Below are 22,093 nucleotides of genomic sequence, written 5' to 3'. Positions count from 1 at the left end.
AAAGAAATCCTTCGCAAGAAAACAAAGTAAGTGGACAGAGTAGTGGGCGGGGAACATCTGGGATTATAAACACTGGAGGCAAAGACAAGACCTTGTGAAATGCCTGACATAGTATCTCACGAACCTGATTAATAAAACCATGATATCTGGGTGACCCTGGTGACAACGCTGTGCTAGGTGAGAGCGCTGTGTTTGAGAGCAATGTTATTGGTTCTCTAGGAAAGAGACCATGGGCTCTTAGTGACACTGTGGGTTCCTGAGTTGTCTGGGAGTACAAGGACTGCAGCCTCGAGTCTGTCCAGCTACGATCACTTTGGAAGGCCTTCGGTGGGATGCGGGCAGAAGGCTCCCAGTGCAAAGGGCGTGCCACGAAAACCACCAGCCAGAAACCTGCGCTGGGACAGGTGCGCTCCGCCGCCGAAACTTTCCCCGAGGCCCCTCCCACTCCCGTCCCAGGCCCGCCCACATCCCTGTCCGGGCCTTAAGTCTGGCACCGCCGCCCTCTCCCCAGCCCCGCCGCGCTAGAGCCTGGGGTCTCGGCAACTTCCGGCGGCGGGAGCTGTGGAGCGCGAGGCGCGCCCACTGCGCGTGCGCTTCGGCCCGGCTCCTCCTGCGCCCCCGGCCCCTGCGACAGGGACTTGGTACGGCCGGGCGGTTGTTTTCTTCCGCGGCTCCAGCCAGGGGCGGGCTTTTCAAATCTTCCCTTTGAAGGAGTGGCGACGGCCCGGACAGTTCGCGTTGGAGATGGAGGGGCCGAGCCTGAGGGGTCCTGCGCTCGGCCTGGCGGGGCTTCCCACCCAGCAGGTGAGTTGCGGGAGGGACCCTGCCGCGGAAGGAGAGGGAACCGAGGTTCTGTTCCTTGCGCCTTCGCTTTGTGGAGGAGTCGGGAAAGCCTCTGCCCGGCTCCTCTATTTCAGCGGTGGCCAGAAACAAAGGGAGGGACTAGGAGACTGCACTCTTGGGGCTCTAAAGGGCCTGGACATCGGAACCCCCGAATTTCTCAGGGAGCTGAGGTCCAGATTGGGAAGGCGGTGCCGGGGTCCCGGCGCGCGTTTGCGGGCGCACCGGTCCGCCGCCCTCCCCAGGCTTTGGACGCCTGTCTTTTTGCAAGTGTAGGTGATGCCGGGGAAATGGGAGCCCCTCGATTCCCAAGAAACCCAGCGAGGCCAGTGGAGGACAATTGGCTTATTACGGACTTAATGGGAAGCACAGTAATGGAGCGATGTCTACACACAACACAGAATTGGTTGGGGGGAGAGGGGTCGGAGCGGAGTAGAGGCAAACAGCAACCTCTGCACTTTAGAAAAAGTTGAAGGTTTGATAGTGGGTTCTTTCTCAAATCATTTGAAAGGAAAGAGGGGAGTACACGTTACATTGGATAAAAGTTTGATGTTTGCTTTTGAGCCACGTAAAATGTGTTAGAAACCTTTTTATTTTACTTTTTACTAGACCAACATTATTTCTTGGCAGCATCAGTTATTAAAATGTTACCACTTTTCACTCTTAACCGTAACTTCAGGGTCTTAAAAGAAAACTCTGATGTCTTTAAGCTAGACCTTTACTTCTGTTTTAATCTCTACCTTCTTTTACCTGCTTCAGAAATAGGTTAAGCCATATGAAATTGCCAGTTTTGTAGGTAAAATTGGTAGAATATTTGCAATTTCATTCATATGGAGGCACCTGATATCTTTGTTTAAAAATCTGGGATTTCCTTAGCAGACACAAAATTATTAGTTTTCAATAATACTGTGAAAAATAAAGCAAGACATTAAGATTCATTGTGCAAAAAAGTCCAGTGTCTTTATCAGTAATTTTTATGCTGTTTTATGCCAGCATTTTCAAAAATTTCAAAGATTTTGATGTACTTTTTTTCAGTCCTGTCCTGTTATGTACTTTGGCCGTCCTGATTGCTAACAAAATCTTGATTTATAGTGAATTGGCATTCTATTGATGTTCTTGCACGTATCATATAGGTGTAGGTGTAGCTGTCCAGGTGTATTTACTTAGCTGCAGGCTGCAAGAATAGGAATGGTACAGAAGCGACGAGGAGAAAATCATAAAGGAAGTTTAGTTGCATGGAATGAAAATAAATGTTTAAATATACATAAAGGCTGGGTTATTTACACGTTGGAAGATACAATACTTAATTTCTTAGGCAGGACAAAATCAAAATGATTGAAATGTGGAATTACTTCTTCAGTTTGGATTTGGAGAAAAAACACAAAATAGTAGTAGGTTTCAACCTAACAGGAATATTGAGGGTCAGTCAGATAATTTTATACTTGACTAACACTGAATTTTTATTTGGTATTTCCTTTGATACATGAACGAAGCTGCCATGTAATCGAGATAAGGCCAAAGATTTTGAGGTGGTCACACACTAGTCAAACACCTCTACTGAAACCCTGGAGTCCTCTGCGACTCCTCACAGCATAGAGTATTGGCTTTGGAGTCAGATTCAGGTCAAACCAAACTCTTCTTGTTGTGCAACCTTGAATAAGTTATCTCTGTTTTCTAAGTTTCAGTTTCCACAGTTGTAGATTGGGTATTCTGCCTATCCCAGACAGCTGTTGGAATTCGAGAACCTCTCTGAAGTACTTACCACAGCACCTAGCACTCAGGATGTGCTTGAGAGATGACTATTGTTGTTATTATCCTTTATCCTATTCATCTGAGTGGTTAGGGCAGTCCCCTACCTTTTCTTACAAATGTTTAAGCTTTTGGAATCTTAATAAAAATAAAATTCAAAAAGTAATACTATCTCATTGCAGAAAAGTCAACATATACAGAAACATGAATTTAAGAATTCTGTCTCCAGTTCCATTCCCCAGAATGGCCGCTGTTAACAATTTCCAGACTTTTTTCTGTACATAAACAATTCTTAAAATCCACACAATTTCTTTTAGCAAAATGAGAACGTACTGTATTTACTCTTTTCTTCCTCTTCACTTTGGTTTCTTCCTCTTCACTTTGGTCTCTTGGTTAGCATGGCTTAACTATATCCATTAGGTGAATCATAGTTTCTTGATTACTGCAGTTGTCTTACCAGCAGTTCAGCTTCAGGTTTTTTCAGTCAGTTTTTAATACCAACAATAAAGCCATTTTCTTTGCACTTCCTTCATGCTAGGCTAGCTCTTAAAACCTAGTAGGTTTCTGTTTCCTACTTAACCTAAATTTCTGTTTTTAAGGTATGCTCCTATTTCATTCATAGCCTTGTCCATATATTTTTATCAGCCTGACTTTAACTACTTATAGCATCAGGACGGTGACACAGGCTTCTGTTTGACTTGATTAGAGGCAAGCCCTTACTCAGAAAATTGGAAAAGAAATAAGAGGATGATGGCCTTACCTCATTCTCTGCTCTTCCTGGAGACTGGCATTCAAACACTCCTAAAAGGAGTGGTTACAGAGAGACCAGCTTTTGTCTTCAATCCTAATCAGCCTTGAGTCTACCTGGCCAAGCCATTATGGCTGAGGGAGCAACACTGATGATTTTCCATTCCCTACTCATCTTCTTTGAGGTTAATAAACATCACTATTGAATGCCCAATCGGTACCCTTATTACATGATCATTATTCTTACTAGGAATAGCACTAGATGTCAACCCTTACCCCTGATGCACTGTGTACTCTTAGTAACTAAAGACAACTCTAAAGAGTTTTGGTTCCATAAACCCTTCCTTGCTAGAGCTAGCATTGCTTAACCAGAGAGGCTTTTTCTGCATGTAAAGTGCAGATGTGTACTAAAAGACGTTGCATGGGAAATACAAAACTGGCTAAAACAGTAGCCTTAAAAAAAAAAAAAAAACTCAGAATACATTGAAAACCATATGTACACTTAACAATTCATCCTGCTTATGTTAGCCTTCTGGGATCCACTTAACTGACATTTGCCTGAGACCTGCCTCAGCGAGGGAGGTAAGATTATAGTTTACTGTGTATGTTAATTTGGCTGGATTATGGGTCAGTAAACTATTTCTATAAAGGGGCAAACAGTAAATATTTTCAGCTTTGCAGGCCACTCAAAGTCTCTGTTGAAGTTGCTCAACTCTGCCCTTGTAGCTTAAAGGAGCCATAGACAACATGAATGAGTGTGTCTGTGCTCCAGTATAACTTTATTTACAAAACCAGGTCCCAGCCTGGCCATAGTTTTCTGACCCTTGCTCTAAAGGAAAAAATCTTAATAGTAGTATCTGTTAGATACATCTCATTTCCTTAATAAATAGTACTTTAATCTTACATCATCTTCAGACTTTTTAAACGTACTTTTTTTTTAAATCCTGACTTTACATTTTCTTTCTCTGCTATTTCCCAAGCTTCTATAGTTTTATGGAGTCTTCATTGTAAGTGATGGTGAGAAGATACTCTTCATTTATGTGATAGAAACCCAAACTGATTCCTTAATGTGGCTGTAGCCACCTGCTGGTTCTTTAAGGTTGTTGCAAGTTTCAGGATTGCTGTGGAATTTCAAGTAGTCCAGCTGTGCTTCTCTACCCTGGCTGACCATTGAATCACCAGAGGAACTGTAAAAAAAAAAAAAAATGCTCAAGCCCCACCTCCAGAGATCCTGATTGGTTTGGGGTAGGTCACAGGTTTAGGTACTTCTATAAGGCCCTTCCTCTCTGCCTCAGATGATTCTAATATGCAGCCAGCTTTGAGAACCACTGTGCTTAGCAGTTCAACTGCCTGTTTCATTGCATCATTTAAAACCAAAATTGAATTTAGTGGCACCAGATGGTATTTGTTTGAGTTGTGGGGTAAAGCTATTCATCCCAGCTTTAGGTTGCTCCCTATGTGCACTCCCCAATATAGTCAGTCTGCCAGAGTTTATTTCTATAGACATATGGGTCACATAGATAATTCTTACAATTAATTGCTAATTACACTGAAGAAGAATTTGCTTTGGGGCTGGTAAGTCATAAAAAGATGAAATGGAGTTGTTGAAATTCAGTCATGTGTAACGAAGGAAAACCAGCAAATGAGTACATTTATATAGTACACCAGTTTTGAGTTACAACACTATATGAGAAGGTTTTTATGTGGTGATTACATGATGTAATTACAGAAGGTAATTAAACAGATCTGTTTTCTGTGTGTAAATAGTACAGTTGATTGATTTTGATAATCAAGTTAAATCATCTACTGCAGTTTGTCTTTTGGGATAATCTTCAAAAACTGTTAGCTCTCCTAACTTTCATCTTTTCTTTTTGAAAAGGTTGTCTAGACCTTTTGTTACTAGATTTCATTTACATTTTTAAATTTACATTTTGATCCAATCAGAAGGTAAATTATAGTCTTTATATTTTTTGCCATAGAAACTAGGGTGGTCACTTTATCTTTTAGAAATAGACATACCAGAAACATTACATGTTTGTGATATAATAAAGAGTACCTTTGATTTACAATTTTTATAAAGTCATTGTGAATTAAATCAGAACTGTACATTCAGTTTGTAGAATTTTAATATTGCATGTGAAACTTGTAGGTAGAATCAGGCCATTAAAAGATAATTATATGGAATAAAAGACTTTCAGAAATAAAATACTTAGTAGTTTCATGGTGAACCCTAAAACTAAAATAAATGGTATGTCCAGAATTGTATTCTAAAGCTCTGTTCCGGATAGCTAAGGCTTCTGACATTTTCAATGTACAGTGCTTTCACTCTCTTGCTTCTGAGATTGTGTTTACACTGCCTACTGTTAAAAATAGCCTGTTTCCCCCCTGCTACTAAACCTTGGCTCCTTTACTCAGTATCTGTTTTTTCAGAATGTTTTTCTTAGTTAATTCACTGTCATCAACCACACTGCCATCTCTTAATACAATGTATATAATATATATGTGTGATATATTGTTCACATTAGTTATTGTATGTTTTCTAAGGCTGCTATAGCAAATGACCAAGACTGAGTGGCTGAAAACATGAGAAATTTATTCTCAAACTTACGGAGGCCAGATGTCTGAAATCAAGGAATTGGCAGGGTCATGCTCCTCTGAAGGCCCTAGGAAAGAATTCTTTTCTTGCCTTTTCCAGCTTCTGATTATTGCCATCAATCCTTGGTATTTTTTTAGCTTATAGACGTATTAGTCTCTGTCTTCACATGTCATTCTCTCTGTATGTGACTGTGTCTTCATGGGACCTTTCTTTAAGTACACTGGTCATTAGATTTAGGACTCACTCTAATCCAGTATGTCCTCATCTTACCTAATTACATCTGCAAAACCCTGTATCCAAATAAGGCTACATTCTGAGGTTCTGGGTGGACATAAATTTTGGAGGGACGCTATTAAACTTCGTAGAGTTATAAGAACACATAATGTTTCTCACATTTGTTTATGTTCGTTTATTCAGTTTCTTTAGATTTTAAAGACTTCCTAATGAAGCAAGAAATTAAGAATTGCAAAGAGCATTTTAAAATAGCTATTTTTACATGACATATATTAAAACTTTGTTGCTTTCTCAATATGGTATACAATTATGATATCTATTTTCCATCTATTATGGGTTAAGATGTAATTTTGGGTTTTTGCTATATTTTAAAGATGCATTTTTTTTTTTTTAGGACTGCAACATTCAAGAAAAAATAGACTTAGAAATTCGAATGCGAGAAGGAATATGGAAACTCCTTTCTCTGAGCACTCAGAAAGATCAGGTTTTACATGCAGTTAAGAATCTCATGGTATGCAATGCTCGACTAATGGCCTATACATCGGAGCTACAGAAATTAGAAGAACAGACTGCAAATCAGACTGGAAGATGGTTAGTAACATAGTTTACTTGTGGCTTTTAATGTACTTAAATATGTAAATTTAAAACAGTATAATTTAAGCTTAAGTACAAATGTCAAATCACCAAACTGTTTTAAAAAACAAATACACTGAAGTAGCAGCTGACGTCATAAACAGTTTGCCGAGAGAGCTCAGAGTGAACTTAGGCAGCAGCTTTTATTGGGCTGTTGTGTTCAATATGTAATTATAAAATGAAAATTATTCAGAAGCAATGACTGAGGGAGCATTTTAAGAAGAAAGTACCAATATTGATAGAAACGTAGAGTAAGAAAATTAATTCCTTAGAAATATGCTAATAAAAAGGTACTAGCTGTGAGACATGGAAACTCAAGTATAGAAATTGAGATAAGTGAGCAGCAAAATTATAAAGAGATAAAACCTTACGAATGGAAAGGAACTTAAAAATCTGCTAGCCCATCTCTTGATATTGTGAACATAAGTCCTAGAGAGGCAAAAAACCTCAAGGCCATTCATGCAACAAGTGATGGAAGCTAATGAGAGTTAAGATTTGCTAAGTATTAATAACTTCTGGTCATGTGTTCTGTCATCTCATGCTGTTCTTTTAGATTAGATCTATGATTTGTATATGAAATTTATATCCTATCTTTTTACAATGCCAAATCTTATTTGAACCTAAGAATTGGTTCAGTTTAGAGGCTGGATTTTGGTATATTTTAAATAAAAACAGTCTTACATTCCCCTTTGTTGATTCACAGCTCTGACACAAGGGAAGAGTTTCTTGTTAGACAATAGTGACTGTTGGGCTGAGCATAGCATCATTAAATTCTTGAAAAGTAAGTTAAAAACACCAGTCGGTGTCTGAGATTTCTGTAAAAATAAAATTTTGATGAGAATGTAATGTAATAGAGACCTGGATACAAAGTAGCCAACCTTATTAGCTATATTGCCATGGGATAGCTTTTTTTTTTTTTTTTTTTTAAGATAGAGTCTCACTCTGTCACCCAGGCTGGAGTGCAGTGGTGCAATCTCAGCTCACTGCAACCGCCACCTCCCGGGTTCAAGTGATTCTCCTGCCTCAGCCTCCCGAGTACCTGGGACTATAGGCGTGTGCCACCACACCCAGCTAATTTTTTTTTGTATTTTTAGTAGAGATGGGGTTTCGCCATGTTAGCCAGGATGGTTTCGATCTCCTGACCTCGTGATTTGGCCACCTCGGCCTCCCAGAGTGCTGGGATTACGGGCATGAGCCACTGTGCCCTGCCGGGATAGCTATTTTAATCTGCTTGTGCCTCAGTTCCTTCCTTACAGTGGGCATGATAATATTTACATTTTGAAAATTGAGATTTTATATATACAAAAACCTAATGTAATGCCTTTTACATACTTAGTACTCAACGAATGTCAGTTTTCATTGTTATATGCCCCCAGCATTATACAATGAAATTGTTCCATTAGCATAATGTAGGAAAATATTTTTCAGATAGACATACATTGGTTTAAGTCAGTGCGTCTCAAAGTTGGTAACATGTAGCACTGAGAGTACATGATGCAAAGTCATAGAATAAATATGGCATGTCTTCTTAGAGCATGAATTTTTAAGATTAAGCATGAGAAGTTTAGAATAGTGGAGTATTTGGAGGTTCTGCTTTCTTATTCATGGGGATAGGGGGATGTATGTTCCCTCTCAGCCTTTTTATTAGGATATTTTGTCAAGAGGGGCAGTTTCAATGGAAGAGTTTGAGAAGCCCTGATTTTAGAAAGTATGGGACTAAACATATTATGTCATCTATCACAATATCTGGAATATTATTTTTGGGACCATATCTGCCTCCACATTTAATACTCTTTAAATATTAATAATGAGTTACGAATTGACCATTTCTTAAATTTGGCAGTGTGGCTTTTCTGAAGTTGCTGATTTGTAAAAACTATTAAATAAGCCTAATGCCTGTTCAATTTATATAGCAGTGATGGGGAAAAATTAGGACCCCTAACTGGAAATGTGTATGATTTTCAGTTTCTTTACTAATTATCTGTGATAGATGAGAATATCTTTGTTACTACACACACACACACACACACACACACACACACACACACACATTTGTTCATCATTCATGTAAAAACAGTGTTTCCCTTAATTATTGCTGGAATTTAAAAAAAATCTTGTATGTTCTATATGTATTCTTTGTTTATAGCTTCATTTTGTATGTGAAGATATAATCTGAGGTGACTGATCAGATGTAACTAGATATTATAATTGCTTTGTTATTACACAAAAATGACTTGAAGATTAATGATTTAGTTCCTTGAAGAAAGTTATGTAAATTATGCAGATATTTACTGAATATCTACCACTTGCCGAACACTTATTAAGCACTGTGCTAGGGTGTCTATGTTAAAAGAACAGAATTTGTCAAAATATGACAATATTTGTATATTCAGCAAATATTTTGCCTTTAGAGACTCAGCAGTCTGTTCCTTAGTTTGGTTAGTCCTTAAGGTGGAAAAATGCTTAGTTTTATATTGCTGTCAGAGTTAATAAATAACATTTTAATGAGAACACTAGTCTACCTTCTCTAAATTTTATGATAAGATGTCAAAAAATAAGTATAGACACTAAATCTAGACTTTTTCAGAGAAGAATCCAATAAGTGTGAAATGGTGGAATTGAGGAATATCTAATAGAACAATTGGGTTTGGATCGTCTAGATTGTGAAGGATGGATAGAGTCCAGGTAGGTGAGCAGGAGGAAGGCAGCATTCCAAGAAAAATTGCAAAATAGGCCGGGCAAAGTGGTTCACACCTGTAATCTCAATACTTTGGGAGGCCAAGGTGGTCAGATTGCTTGAGCTCAGGAGTTCGAGATCAGCTTAGGCAACATGGCAAAAACCTATCTCTACAAAAAAGACAAAAATTAGCCAGGCATGGTGGCATGTGCTTGTACTCCCAGCTACTCAAGAGACTGAGGTGGGAGGATTGCTCAAGCATGGGATATCAAGGCTGGAGTGAGCTGTGATTGCACCACAGCACTCCAGCCAGCGCAAAAGAGTGAGATTCTGTCTCAGAAAGAAATAGCAAAGTAAAAATTTACCTTGAAAAATAAGTATGAATTATTCAGGAGCAGTGAAAAGATCTGTTGTGTTGAGTCTGAAGATCAAGGCAAAGATGAAAAGGAAGGAGGAAGCAAGATTCAAGAAAGCCTGGAATGCTACGAAGTTCTTTGGTATTAATTAACAGCCTTTCCAGGTGCCAGGCATTGTGTAAGATGTTCACAAATATCACATTAAAAATGGAGAAAGATATTGTATTAGTTCATTTTCACACTGTTAATACAGACATACCCGAGACTGAGTAATTTATAAAGAAAAAGAGGTTTAATGCACTCACAGTTCCACATGACTGGGGAGGCCTCATAATCATGGCAGAAGGCGAAGGAGGAGCAAAATCATGTCTTACATGGCAGCAGGCAAGAGATCATGTGCAGGGGAACTGCCCTTTATAAAACCATCAGATCTTGTGAGACTTATTCACTATCATGGGAACAGCACAGGAAAAACCTGCCCCTATGATTCAGTTACCTCCTGATGGTCCCTTCCATGACACATGGGGATTATGGGAGCTGCAATTCAAGATTAGATTTGGGTGGGGAGACAGCCAAACCATATCAGATATAAACCTCTTTTAAAGGCTGTAACTCTTTAAGGATACACAGTGCCTTTGTGGCTAGGTCATGAATCCAGGTGACTTAAAAACCCATGTACCTCCGTCTCCCACTCCGTCCAAAAAAGAACCTGTACTTTCTTTTACTATTGCTCCAAGCTGCCATGGTGAGCTATTACAGGGCTTTATATATATTTGCTTCCCCATGAAAATATCTTTTATGTTATATATATACATGTGTATTTCTTCATTCATATAAAAACATTGTTTCTCTTAATTATTGAATTCTGGAATTTAAAAAATCTTGAATATTCTATATCCTGTTATCTTTTATCGTTTTATTTTAAGCAAGGAAGAAGTATGATAAAAACAAATATTTGGGGAAGGTTATCTGGCAGCAGGGTATTAAAAAGATGAGAGTAAATAATTGAAATAACCATTTTTTAGGGAAAATATTTAAGAATAGGCAGACATAGAAATGATCATATAAAGAAGTAACCTTTTATTAGAGAAATGAGGAAATCAAAACTGTGGATTTTTTTTTTCAGGATTTTTATTTTTATTATTTTTATTTTTTTATTTTTTTAATTTTTATTTATTTATTTATTTATTTATTTTTAATTATACTTTAGGTTTTAGGGTACATGTGCACAATGTGCAGGTTTGTTACATATGTATCCATGTGCCATGTTGATTTCCTGCACCCATTAACTCATCATTTAGCATTAGGTATATCTCCTAATGCTGTCCCTCCCCCCTCCCCCAACCCCACAACAGTCCCCGGAATGTGATGTTCCCCTTCCTGTGTCCATGAGTTCTCATTGTTCAATTCCCACCTATGAGTGAGAACATTTGGTGTTTGGTTTTTTGTCCTTGCGATAGTTTACTGAGAATGATGTTTTCCAGTTTCATCCATGTCCCTACAAAGGACATGAACTCATCACTTTTTATGGCTGCATAGTATTCCATGGTGTATATGTGCCACATTTTCTTAATCCAGTCTATTGTTGTTGGACATTTGGGTTGGTTCCAACTCTTTGCTATTGTGAATAGTGCTGCAATAAACATAAGTGTGCATGTGTCTTTATAGCAGCATGATTTATAGTCCTTTGGGTATATACCCAGTAATGGGATGGCTGGGTCAAATGGTATTTCTAGTTCTAGATCCCTGAGGAATTGCCACACTGACTTCCACAATGGTTGAACTAGTTTACAGTCCCACCAACAGTGTAAAAGTGTTCCTATTTCTCCACATCCTCTCCAGCACCTGTTGTTTCCTGACTTTTGAATGATGGCCATTCTAACTGGTGTGAGATGGTATCTCACTGTGGTTTTGATTTGCATTTCTCTGATGGCCAGTGATGATGAGCATTTCTTCATGTGTCTTTTTGGCTGCATAAATGTCTTCTTTTGAGAAGTGTCTGTTCATGTCCTTTGCCCACTTCTTGATGGGGTTGTTTGTTTTTTTCTTGTAAATTTGTTTGAGTTCATTGTAGATTCTGGATATTAGCCCTTTGTCAGATGAGTATGTTGCAAAAATTTTCTCCCATTCTGTAGGTTGCCTGTTCACTCTGATGGTAGTTTCTTTTGCTGTGCAGAAGCTCTTTAGTTTAATTAGATCCCATTTGTCAATTTTGGCTTTTGTTGCCATTGCTTTTGGTGTTTTAGACATGAAGTCCTTGCCCACGCCTGTGTCCTGAATGGTATTGCCTAGGTTTTCTTGTAGGATTTTAATGGTTTTAGGTCTAACATTTAAGTCTTTAATCCATCTTGAATTAATTTTTGTATAAGGTGTAAGGAAGGGATCCAGTTTCAGCTTTCTACATATGGCTAGCCAGTTTTCCCAGCACCATTTATTAAATAGGGAATCCTTTCCCCATTTCTTGTTTTTGTCAGGTTTGTCAAAGATCAGATAGTTGTAGATATGTGGCATCATTTCTGAGGGCTCTGTTCTGTTCCATTGATCTATGTCTCTGTTGTGGTACCAGTACCATGCTGTTTTGGTTACTGTAGCCTTGTAGTATAGTTTGAAGTCAGGTAGCGTGATGCCTCCAGCTTTGTTCTTTTGGCTTAGGATTGACTTGGCGATGCGGGCTCTTTTTTGGTTCCATATGAACTTTAAAGTAGTTTTTTCCAATTCTGTGAAGAAAGTCATTGGTAGCTTGATGGGGATGGCATTGAATCTATAAATTACCTTGGGCAGTATGGCCATTTTCACGATATTGATTCTTCCAACCCATGAGCATGGAATGTTCTTCATTTGTTTGTATCCTCTTTTATTTCATTGAGCAGTGGTTTGTAGTTCTCCTTGAAGAGGTCCTTCACATCCCTTCTAAGTTGGATTCCTAGGTATTTTATTCTCTTTGAAGCAATTGTGAATGGGAGTTCACTCATGATTTGGCTCTCCGTTTGTCTGTGATTGGTGTACAAGAATGCTTGTGATTTTTGTACATTGATTTTGTATCCTGAGACTTTGCTGAAGTTGCTAATCAGCTTAAGGAGATTTTGGGCTGAGACAATGGGGTTTTCTAGATATACAATCATGTCATCTGCAAACAGGGACAATTTGACTTCCTCTTTTCCTAATTGAATACCCTTTATTTCCTTCTCCTGCCTGATTGCTCTGGCCAGAACTTCCAGCACTATGTTGAATAGGAGCAGTGAGAGAGGGCATCCCTGTCTTGTGCCAGTTTTCAGAGGGAATGCTTCCAGTTTTTGCTCATTCAGTATGATGTTGGCTGTGGGTTTGTCATAGGTAGCTCTTATTATTTTGAGATACGTCCCATCAATACCTAATTTATTGAGAGTTTTTAGCATGAAGTGTTGTTGAATTTTGTCAAAGGCCTTTTCTGCATCCATTGAGATAATCATGTGGTTTTTGTCTTTCGTTCTGTTTATATGCTGGATTACATTTATTGATTTGCGTATGTTGAACCAGGCTTGCATGCCAGGGATGAAGCCCACTTGATTATGGTGGATAAGCTTTTTCATGTGCTGCTGGATTCGGTTTGCCAGTATTTTATTGAGGATTTTTGCATCAATGTTCATCAAGGATATTGGTCTGAAATTCTCTTTTTTGGTTATGTCTCTGCCAGGCTTTGGTATCAGGACAATGCTGGCTTCATAAAATGTGTTAGGGAGGATTCCCTCTTTTTCTATCGATTGGAATAGTTTCAGAAGGAATGGTACCAGTTCCTCCTTGTACCTCTGGTAGAATTTGGCTGTGAATCCGTCAGGTCCTGGACTCTTTTTTGTTGGTAAGCTATTGATTATTGCCACAATTTCAGGACCTGTTATTGGTCTATTCAGAGATTCAACTTCTTCCTGATTTAGTCTTGGGAGGGTGTATGTGTCGAGGAATTTATCCATTTCTTCTGGATTTTCTAGTTGATTTGCATAGAGGTGTTTGTAGTTTTCTCTGATGGTAGATTGTATTTCTGTGGGATTGGTGGTGATATCCCCTTTTTCGTTTTTTATTGCATCTATTTGATTCTTCTCTCTTTTCTTCTTTATTAGTCTTGCTAGTGGTCTATCAATTTTGTTGATCTTTTCAAAAAACCAGCTCTTGGATTCATTAATTTTTTGAAGGGTTTTTTGTGTCTCTATTTCCTTCAGTTCTGCTCTGATTTTAGTTATTTCTAAGCTTCTGCTAGCTTTTGAATGTGTTTGCTCTTGCTTTTCTAGTTCTTTTAATTGTGATGTTAGGGTGTCAATTTTGGATCTTTCCTGCTTTCTCTTGTGGGCATTTAGTGCTGTAAATTTCCCTCTACACACTGCTTTGAACGTGTCCCAGAGATTCTGGTATGTTGTGTCTTTGTTCTCGTTGGTTTCAAAGAACATCTTTATTTCTGCCTTCATTTCATTGTGTACCCAATAGTCATTCAGGAGCAGGTTGTTCAGTTTCCATGTAGTAGAGCGGTTTTGAGTGAGTTTCTTAATCCTGAGTTCTAGTTTGATTGCACTGTGGTCTGAGAGACAGTTTGTTATAATTTCTGTTCTTTTACATTTGCTGAGGAGAGCTTTACTTCCAACTATGTGGTCAATTTTGGAATAGGTGTGGTGTGGTGCTGAAAAAAAATGTATATTCTGTTGATCTGGGGTGGAGAGTTCTGTAGATGTCTATTAGGTCCACTTTGTGTAGAGCTGAGTTCAATTCCTGGATATCCTTGTTAACCTTCTGTCTCGTTGATCTGTCTAATGTTGACAGTGGGGTGTTAAAATCTCCCATTATTATTGTGTGGGAGTTTAAGTTCCTTTGTAGGTCACTCAGGACTTGCTTTATGAATCTGGGTGCTCCTGTGTTGGGTGCATATATATTTAGGATAGTTAGCTCTTCTCGTTGAATTGATCCCTTTACCATTATGTAATGGCCTTCTTTGTGTCTTTTGATCTTTGTTGGTTTAAAGTCTATTTTATCAGAGACTAGGATTGCAACCCCTGCCTTTTTTTGTTTTCCATTTGCTTGATAGATCTTCCTCCATCCCTTTATTTTGAGTCTGTGTGTCTCTGCACGTGAGATGGGTTTCCTGAATACAGCACACTGATGGGTCCTGACTCCTTATCCAGTTTGCCAGTCTGTGTCTTTTAATTGGAGCATTTAGCCCATTTACATTTAACGTTAATAGTGTTATGTGTGAATCTGATCCTGTCATTATGATGTTAGTTGGTTATTTTGCTCGTTAGTTGATGCAGTTTCTTCCTAGCCTCGATGGTCTTTACAATTTGGCATGTTTTTGCAGTGGCTGGTACTGGTTGTTCCTTTCCATGTTTAGTGCTTCTTTCAGGAGCTCTTTTAGGGCAGGCCTGGTGGTGACAAAATCACTCAGCGTTTGCTTGTCTGTAAAGTATTTTATTTCTCCTTCACTTATGAAGCTTAGTTTGGCTGGATATGAAATTCTGGGTTGAAAATTCTTTTCTTTAAGAATGTTGAATATTGGCCCCCACTCTCTTCTGGCTTGTAGAGTTTCTGCCAAGAGATTGGCTGTTAGTCTGATGGGCTTCCCTTTGTGGGTAACCCGACCTTTCTCTCTGGCTGCCCTTAACATTTTTTCCTTCATTTCAACTTTGGTGAATCTGACGATTATGTGTCTTGGAGTTGCTCTTCTCGAGGAGTATCTTTGTGGCGTTCTCTGTATTTCCTGAATCTGAATGTTGGCCTGCCTTGCTAGATTGGGGAAGTTCTCCTGGATAATATCTTGCAGAGTGTTTTCCAACTTGGTTCCATTCTCCCCGTCATTTTCAGGTACACCAATCAGACGTAGGTTTGGTCTTTTCACATAGTCCCAAATTTCTTGGAGGCTTTGTTCATTTGTTTTTATTCTTTTTTCTCTAAACTTCCCTTCTCGCTTCATTTCATTCATTTCATCTTCCATCAGTGATACCCTTTCTTCCAGTTGATCGCATCTGCTACTGAGGCTTCTGCAATCTTCGCATAGTTCTCGAAACTTGGCTTTCAGCTGCATCAGCTCCTTTAAGCCCGTCTCTCCATTGGTTATTCTAGTTATCCATTCTTCTAATTTTTTTTCAAAGTTTTTAACTTCTTTGCTATTGTTTTGAATTTTCTCCCGTAGCTCAGAGTAGTTTGATCGTCTCAAGCCTTCTTCTCTCAACTCGTCAAAGTCATCCTCCATCCAGCTTTGTTCCGTTGCTGGTGAGGAACTGCGTTCCTTTGGAGGAGGAGAGGTGCTCTGCTTTTTAGAGTTTCCAGTTTTTCTGCTCTGTTTTTTCCCCATCTTTGTGGTTTTATCTACTTTTGGTCTTTGATGATGGTGATGTACAGATGGGTTTTTGGTGTGGATGTCCTTTCTGTTTGTTAGTTTTCCTTCTACCAGACAGGACCCTCAGCTGCAGGTCTGTTGGAGTTTACTAGAGGTCCACTCCAGACCCTGTTTGGCTGGTTGTCAGCAGCGGTGGCTGCAGTACAGCGGATTTTCGTGAGACCACAAATTCAGCTGTCTGATAGTTCCTCTGGAAGTTTTGTCTCAGAGGAGTACCCGGCCGAGTGAGGTGTCAGTCTGTCCGTACTAGGGGGGTGCCTCCAGTTAGGCTGCTCAGGGGTGAGGGACCCACTTTAGGAGGCAGTCTGTCCGTTCTCAGATCTCCAGCTGTGTGCTGGGAGAACCACTACTCTCTTCAAAGCTGTCAGTCAGACAGGGACATTTAAGTCTGTGGAGGTTCCTGCTGACTTTTTGTTTGTCTGTGCCCTGTCCCCAGAGGTGGAGCCTACAGAGGCAGGCAGGCCTCCTTGAGCTGTGGTGGGCTCCACCCAGTTCGAGCTTCCTGGTATCTTTGTTTACCTAAGCAAGCCTGGGCAATGGCGGGCGCCCCTCCCCCAGCCTCGCTGCCGCCTTGCAGCTTGATCTCAGACTGCTGTGCTAGCAATCAGCGAGACTCCGTGGGCATAGGACCCTCCGAGCCAGGTGCGGGAGACAGTCTCCTAGTGTGCCGTTTTCCAGGCCCATTAGAAAAGCGCAGTATTAGGGTGGGACTGACCCGATATTCCAGGTGCTGTCTGTTACCCCTTTCTTTGACTAGGACAGGGAACTCCCTGACCCCTTGTGCTTCCCGAGTGAGGCAATGCCTCACCCTGCTTCGGCTCGTGCACAGTACGCTTCACCGACTGTCCTGCACCCACTGTTTGGCACTCCCTAGTGAGATGAAACCGGTACCTCAAGCAGAAATGCAGAAATCACCCGTCTTCTGTGTCGCTCAGGCTGGGAGCTATAGACTGGAGCTGTTCCTATTCGGCCATCTTGGCTCCACCACTGTGTGGATTTCTTTAGGGCTTTTCTAATAGATCTTCACTCAAAGTGCTCTCTGTACATAATCAATTCTGCAAGAAGTTTTAAGTTATTTCTCAATCCAATGAAATTATTTAAAAAGTCAAATAATCTTACTTCATTCTAAAGCCTTTTAAAACTCGGGTTCCAGGAAAGAATTAAGTCCTAATGTCTCAAGAAGTTCATTGTACACATTGACTTAACTTCTGCATATAGAATAGTGCTACTTTTGTACTACCCTTGGAAGAATTCAATAAATGGTTACTCTGTGCTTTAGATGAGGAACACAGTTGAGAAATCAGTAATATGATTTGTTGTTTTTTTAAAACCACACAATCCTGAGAATATTGGCAACTGGTTAAATGTTCTTTTACCATACTGTTCTAATAATATAACAAAAACTTTGTTCTAAGTTGTGTTTGGGTATGAAACACCTAGTACACTGCCTGTTCTTTATGCCTGAACAAGCCAAAATACCCAGGCTTCTGTACAGTTCCCAATGGAGTCAGGATGTAAAAACCTTTCTGGATTGGGTAGGCAGTAGGTCGTTAGGATGAGGTGCATAGGTTGCTTACTGCCTGAATTTAGAGGTATCATGGCTTGATTACAGCAGTCTGTTAATTTGCTGGACTTTTGACTAGTAAACTATCATTGTACCTTTTTTTCTGCATGCTGTGGCTGGATATGGCTACTTAAAAGATGGTTTATTTCAGTCTACTTCTCAAAAAATAGCTATTGGTTTCCATTTACTGAAATAGGCATTCCAGAATCCTTGTGGTCTGATCCCAAACTACTTGCACTCTTATCTTTCAATTTCTGCATTACAAATTTATTGCAGCCAAATGCTTGATCGGTATCCCGAAAACAGTTCTTGGATTTTCACATCTCCAGTGCGTTTGCTTACGCTGAAGTGCCATATCTTCCATTCTCACTTGATAAAACCCACTTGTACTGGGACACCATACCTGCCTCAAAGTTTCCTTGATAATTCTATTCAGAAAATAATTATTCCTTTATGTCCATGGTAAGGACCCAAAAAATGACTATTTACCTCCTTTTACTTCTAGTACCATCCAAATCATGAATACCTCACTATAACATACTAAATTCTAATAGAGCTATTTATAAGCAACATATCTTCATAAATTATAAGCTTTTGGAAACAGGGACAATGTCTGATTCTTCTTATCAGCGAAATAGAGATGATATTATCACCATTAATTTCACAGGATTATTTTGAGGATTTGGTGCCTGGAGCTTAGAGGCAACTCATAGCTGAGGTAACTCTTGGTTCTCTCCTTCTTTCTACCTTATATCCCGCAGAACACCCACAGTGTTGTGTACTTACTTAAGAACAATTTAATGTATGCTTCATAAATAAAGTTTGCCTTGTATCCCCTTAATGTTCATGATGAGCAAATAGGGCTTAGAATTTAATAGGAGTTAATTATATACCAGTTACTTTTTTTTTTGTCACCTTCTTTTATGTTCTTAGGTTCTTACTGTCATTTATTGGTCTAAGTGTCTGTTCATCATGTTCCAGATTGTCATTTATTCCCAACTATGTCTGCTTTTTAATCAACTTTTTATTATGAAATTTACATACATAAAAATTACAAGAATAGTACAATCAACATCATGTATATTCTCCCCCTAGGTTGTCGAGTTAATAGCTCGCTATATATATTCACTTCATCTACTCTACCATTTTTTCTATACACACACACACACACACACACACTAGCATGTGTATACATGCACACATTTTTCTTTTTTGTTGTTGAACCATTTAAAAATAAGTTGCAGACAACATGGCACACACACCACAATAATTTGGCATGGATCTTTTAAAAATGACATTCTTCTACATAATCAAAATATTATATACAAAATATTAGTAATTCCATAATAATAATCTAATATCCAGTCCATATTCAATTTTACCAAGTTGTAAGAAGAAAACTGTTTATCTTTTTTTTCCCCAAACCAGAATTCAGTCAAGATCTATGCAGTACATTTGGTTATATCTCCAGTTTCTTTTAATTACTCTGCCTGTTTCTAAAAACCCCTTGTCATTTATACTTTGAAGAGCCTCGGCAAGGAATGTGGCTCACACCTGTAATCTCAACACTTTGGGAGGCTGAGGTGGGAGGATGGCTGTAGCCCAGGAGTTCAAGACCAGCCTGGGCAACATAATAAGACCTTGTTTCTGCAAAAAAAAAAAAATAGAAAGATTTAGCCAGGTGTGATGGTTTGTGCCTGTGATCTCGGCTACACAAGAGGCTGAGGCAGGAGGATCACTTGCATCCAGAAGCTTGAGATTGCAATGAGCGACAATCATGCCACTGCACTCCAGCCTGGGGGTCAGAGCAAGACCCTGTCTCAAAAAAAAAAGGGTCTAGATTTTAAAAATATAGCCTTTAAAATATCCTGTGTTCTGCATTTGCCTGGTTGTTTCCTTGAAGTATCGTTGAACCTTTTCTCATATTCTGTGTTTTTGCCATAGAGGGACATTGAGTCTAAAGGCTTTATCAGACTCAAGTTAAACATTTTTTTCTAGGTGAGGCTGGAGACCATTATATGCTCCCAACTGATGCAATATGATATCTGGTCTTACCACCAGGTAATGCTGAGTTTGAACCCTTGCTTTAGATGGCAGTTGCCAGCTTTCTTCTTCATGATAAAATGGTTTTCCCTTTGCAGTTCATAAGTAATCTGTGGGGTGTTGGAACTGGGTGACTATTCTGTTATCCAATAAGCTTTAACTTAATGGCTTTATCATCCATTTATGATTCTTCCCTAAATCAATTATATTTATAACGGGGTTTGTAAAACTGTAATTATCTAATTCTAGTATTCCTTCTACACTTATTGGCTGATATTCTTCTATAAAGAAGGACATTCCTCTCTTTAGTCTCTCCATTCCTGGATTTTTATTCAATGTTTTATTATCATTTATAGTCACCAAGAATCTCTTGCTTCCTGATACAAAAAGACGATTCATTCTTGCTTTATATTTTCCCTGCCCCATGCCTAGAGTCAGCCATTTCTCTGACACCTGGCTCCCTTTACTGGTGAATCGTATTTTGAATGCAAAACCTGGGCACTAGGTTTGCTCACGGTTCCTGGGGTATCACTGCTTCTAGGCTTTTTCAGTGGACATAGTGATGAAAGAGATGAAAAAATCGTGAGTTTATATCAATATTTATAGGTTTTTGATTACAGTACCAATATTATTACTGACAGTAAACCTACCTAGCCAAGTTCAAGATTTCCTTACAATTCTTTTTTAACATGCAGAAATTATGAAAAATTTCCAACATACAGAAAAGTTTAAAGAATTATACAGTGAATACCCATATACCTACCACTAAGGTTCTATAATTAATATTTGTTTTATCCCTCTGTCCAGTCCATTTTATTTTATTTTTATTTTTTAATTTTTTTAGAGACAGGGTCTCACTGTGTCTCCCAGGCTAGAGTGCAGCGACACAATGATAGTACCTAGGACTACAGGTTCATGCCAACACACCCAGCTAATTTATTTATTTTTTGTCTCTCAGCTTGCTTATTTATTTATTTTGTAGAAACAGGGTTTTGCTATGTTGCCCAGGCTGATCTTGAACTCCTGGCCTCAAGCAATCCTCCCACCTCAGCCTCCCAAAACACTGGGATTACAGGCATGAGCCACCATGTTCAGCCTAATCTATTTTATTTCTTTATGACACAATTTAAAATAAGTTCTTTGCAGTTCTTTGTGTGTGTATATGTGTATGTACACATATATGTACATCCCTGTGGATATAGGGTAGAGAGTATTCAAAAATTACTTGAAATGATTGTATTACTTTGTTCTCACAATGCTATAAAGGACCACCTGAGATTGGGTAATTTAAGAAGAAAAGAGGTTTAATTGACTCACAGTTCTGCAGGCTGTAGAGGAAGCATGGCTTGGAGGCCTCAGGAAACTTACAGTCATGGCAAAAGGGTGAAGGGGAAGCAAGCACTTCCTTCACATGGCGACAGGAGAGCAAGTGAACTAATGGGGAAATGCTACACACTTTTAAACAACCAGATCTCCTGAGAACTCACTATCACGAGAATAGCAAGGGGGAAATCCACCCCCACGATCCAATCCCTCCCACCAGGGCTCTCCCCCAGCACTGGGGATTACAATTCAACATGAGATTTGGGTGGGAGACAGAGCCAAACCATATCAATGAACTTTTTCTTATGGTCTTGTTATTAAATCATAAACAGACTTATTTGTTTCTGTTTGCTTTTTTTCTCTTTGAATTACATTTTTTGGATAGATAGTGTTTCTGTGTGCTCCTTCCCAGTTTCCAATTAGTAGCTCTTGCCACGGTTCCCACCCCAAGAATCAGCCACTATTCTGACTTTTTTTTCCACTGTAGGTTAATTTTGCCTGTTCTGGAACTTAGTATAAATAGAACTATACAGTGGAGGTTTCTTTCTTTCAGCATAATGCTTTTGAGATTCATCATGTATCAATTATTTTTTTTCCACTGTATCACTTTTTCCAGTGTTGATTCTTTTCAAATTTCTTTATAGTTTTGGTCACTTACCAGTCACTTCAGGTAGATGTTTTTAAAATAGTTTTTCTATATTTTTTATTGTTTTCTGTGGGAAGATTTCTCCAGCATGAGCTACTCTGCCATTACCAAAAGAGGAATTTTAACTGATTAAAATTGCATTTTAATCAAATAAATTTTTATTTTTTCTACTTTATGGAACATCTTGAGGTTTTCTTTATGACTTAATATGGTCTATTTTCATGACTGTCGCATTGGCTTTTGAAGTTACATTTCTTTTCATAAGGGTGTAAAGTTAGCCAAAGGAGTTCGAAAGATCTGTGTTAATGACTGTGTTAGGTTTTCTGTAAC

The 22,093-nt window shown here is 38.9% G+C and overlaps 1 protein-coding gene across 1 annotated transcript in view; it reads left to right on the top strand.

Annotated features, from left to right (window-relative positions):
• Positions 1-510: 510 nt before the first annotated feature.
• RTKN2 (rhotekin 2) overlaps positions 511-22,093 on the top strand; it is an 83,767-nt gene continuing 62,184 nt past the window's right edge. The window contains exons 1-2 of the mRNA XM_003258230.4: positions 511-804; positions 6,561-6,757. Coding sequence (XP_003258278.2) covers positions 745-804; positions 6,561-6,757 — 257 coding nt within the window. The 5' untranslated portion in view covers positions 511-744. The remainder of the gene's footprint in view (positions 805-6,560; positions 6,758-22,093) is intronic.

Source organism: Nomascus leucogenys, chromosome 18 (assembly GCF_006542625.1).
Source record: "Nomascus leucogenys isolate Asia chromosome 18, Asia_NLE_v1, whole genome shotgun sequence".
NCBI lineage: Eukaryota > Metazoa > Chordata > Mammalia > Primates > Hylobatidae > Nomascus > Nomascus leucogenys.
Note: the sequence above shows the minus strand (reverse complement) of the source record. Positions and strands in the feature narration are given on the sequence as shown.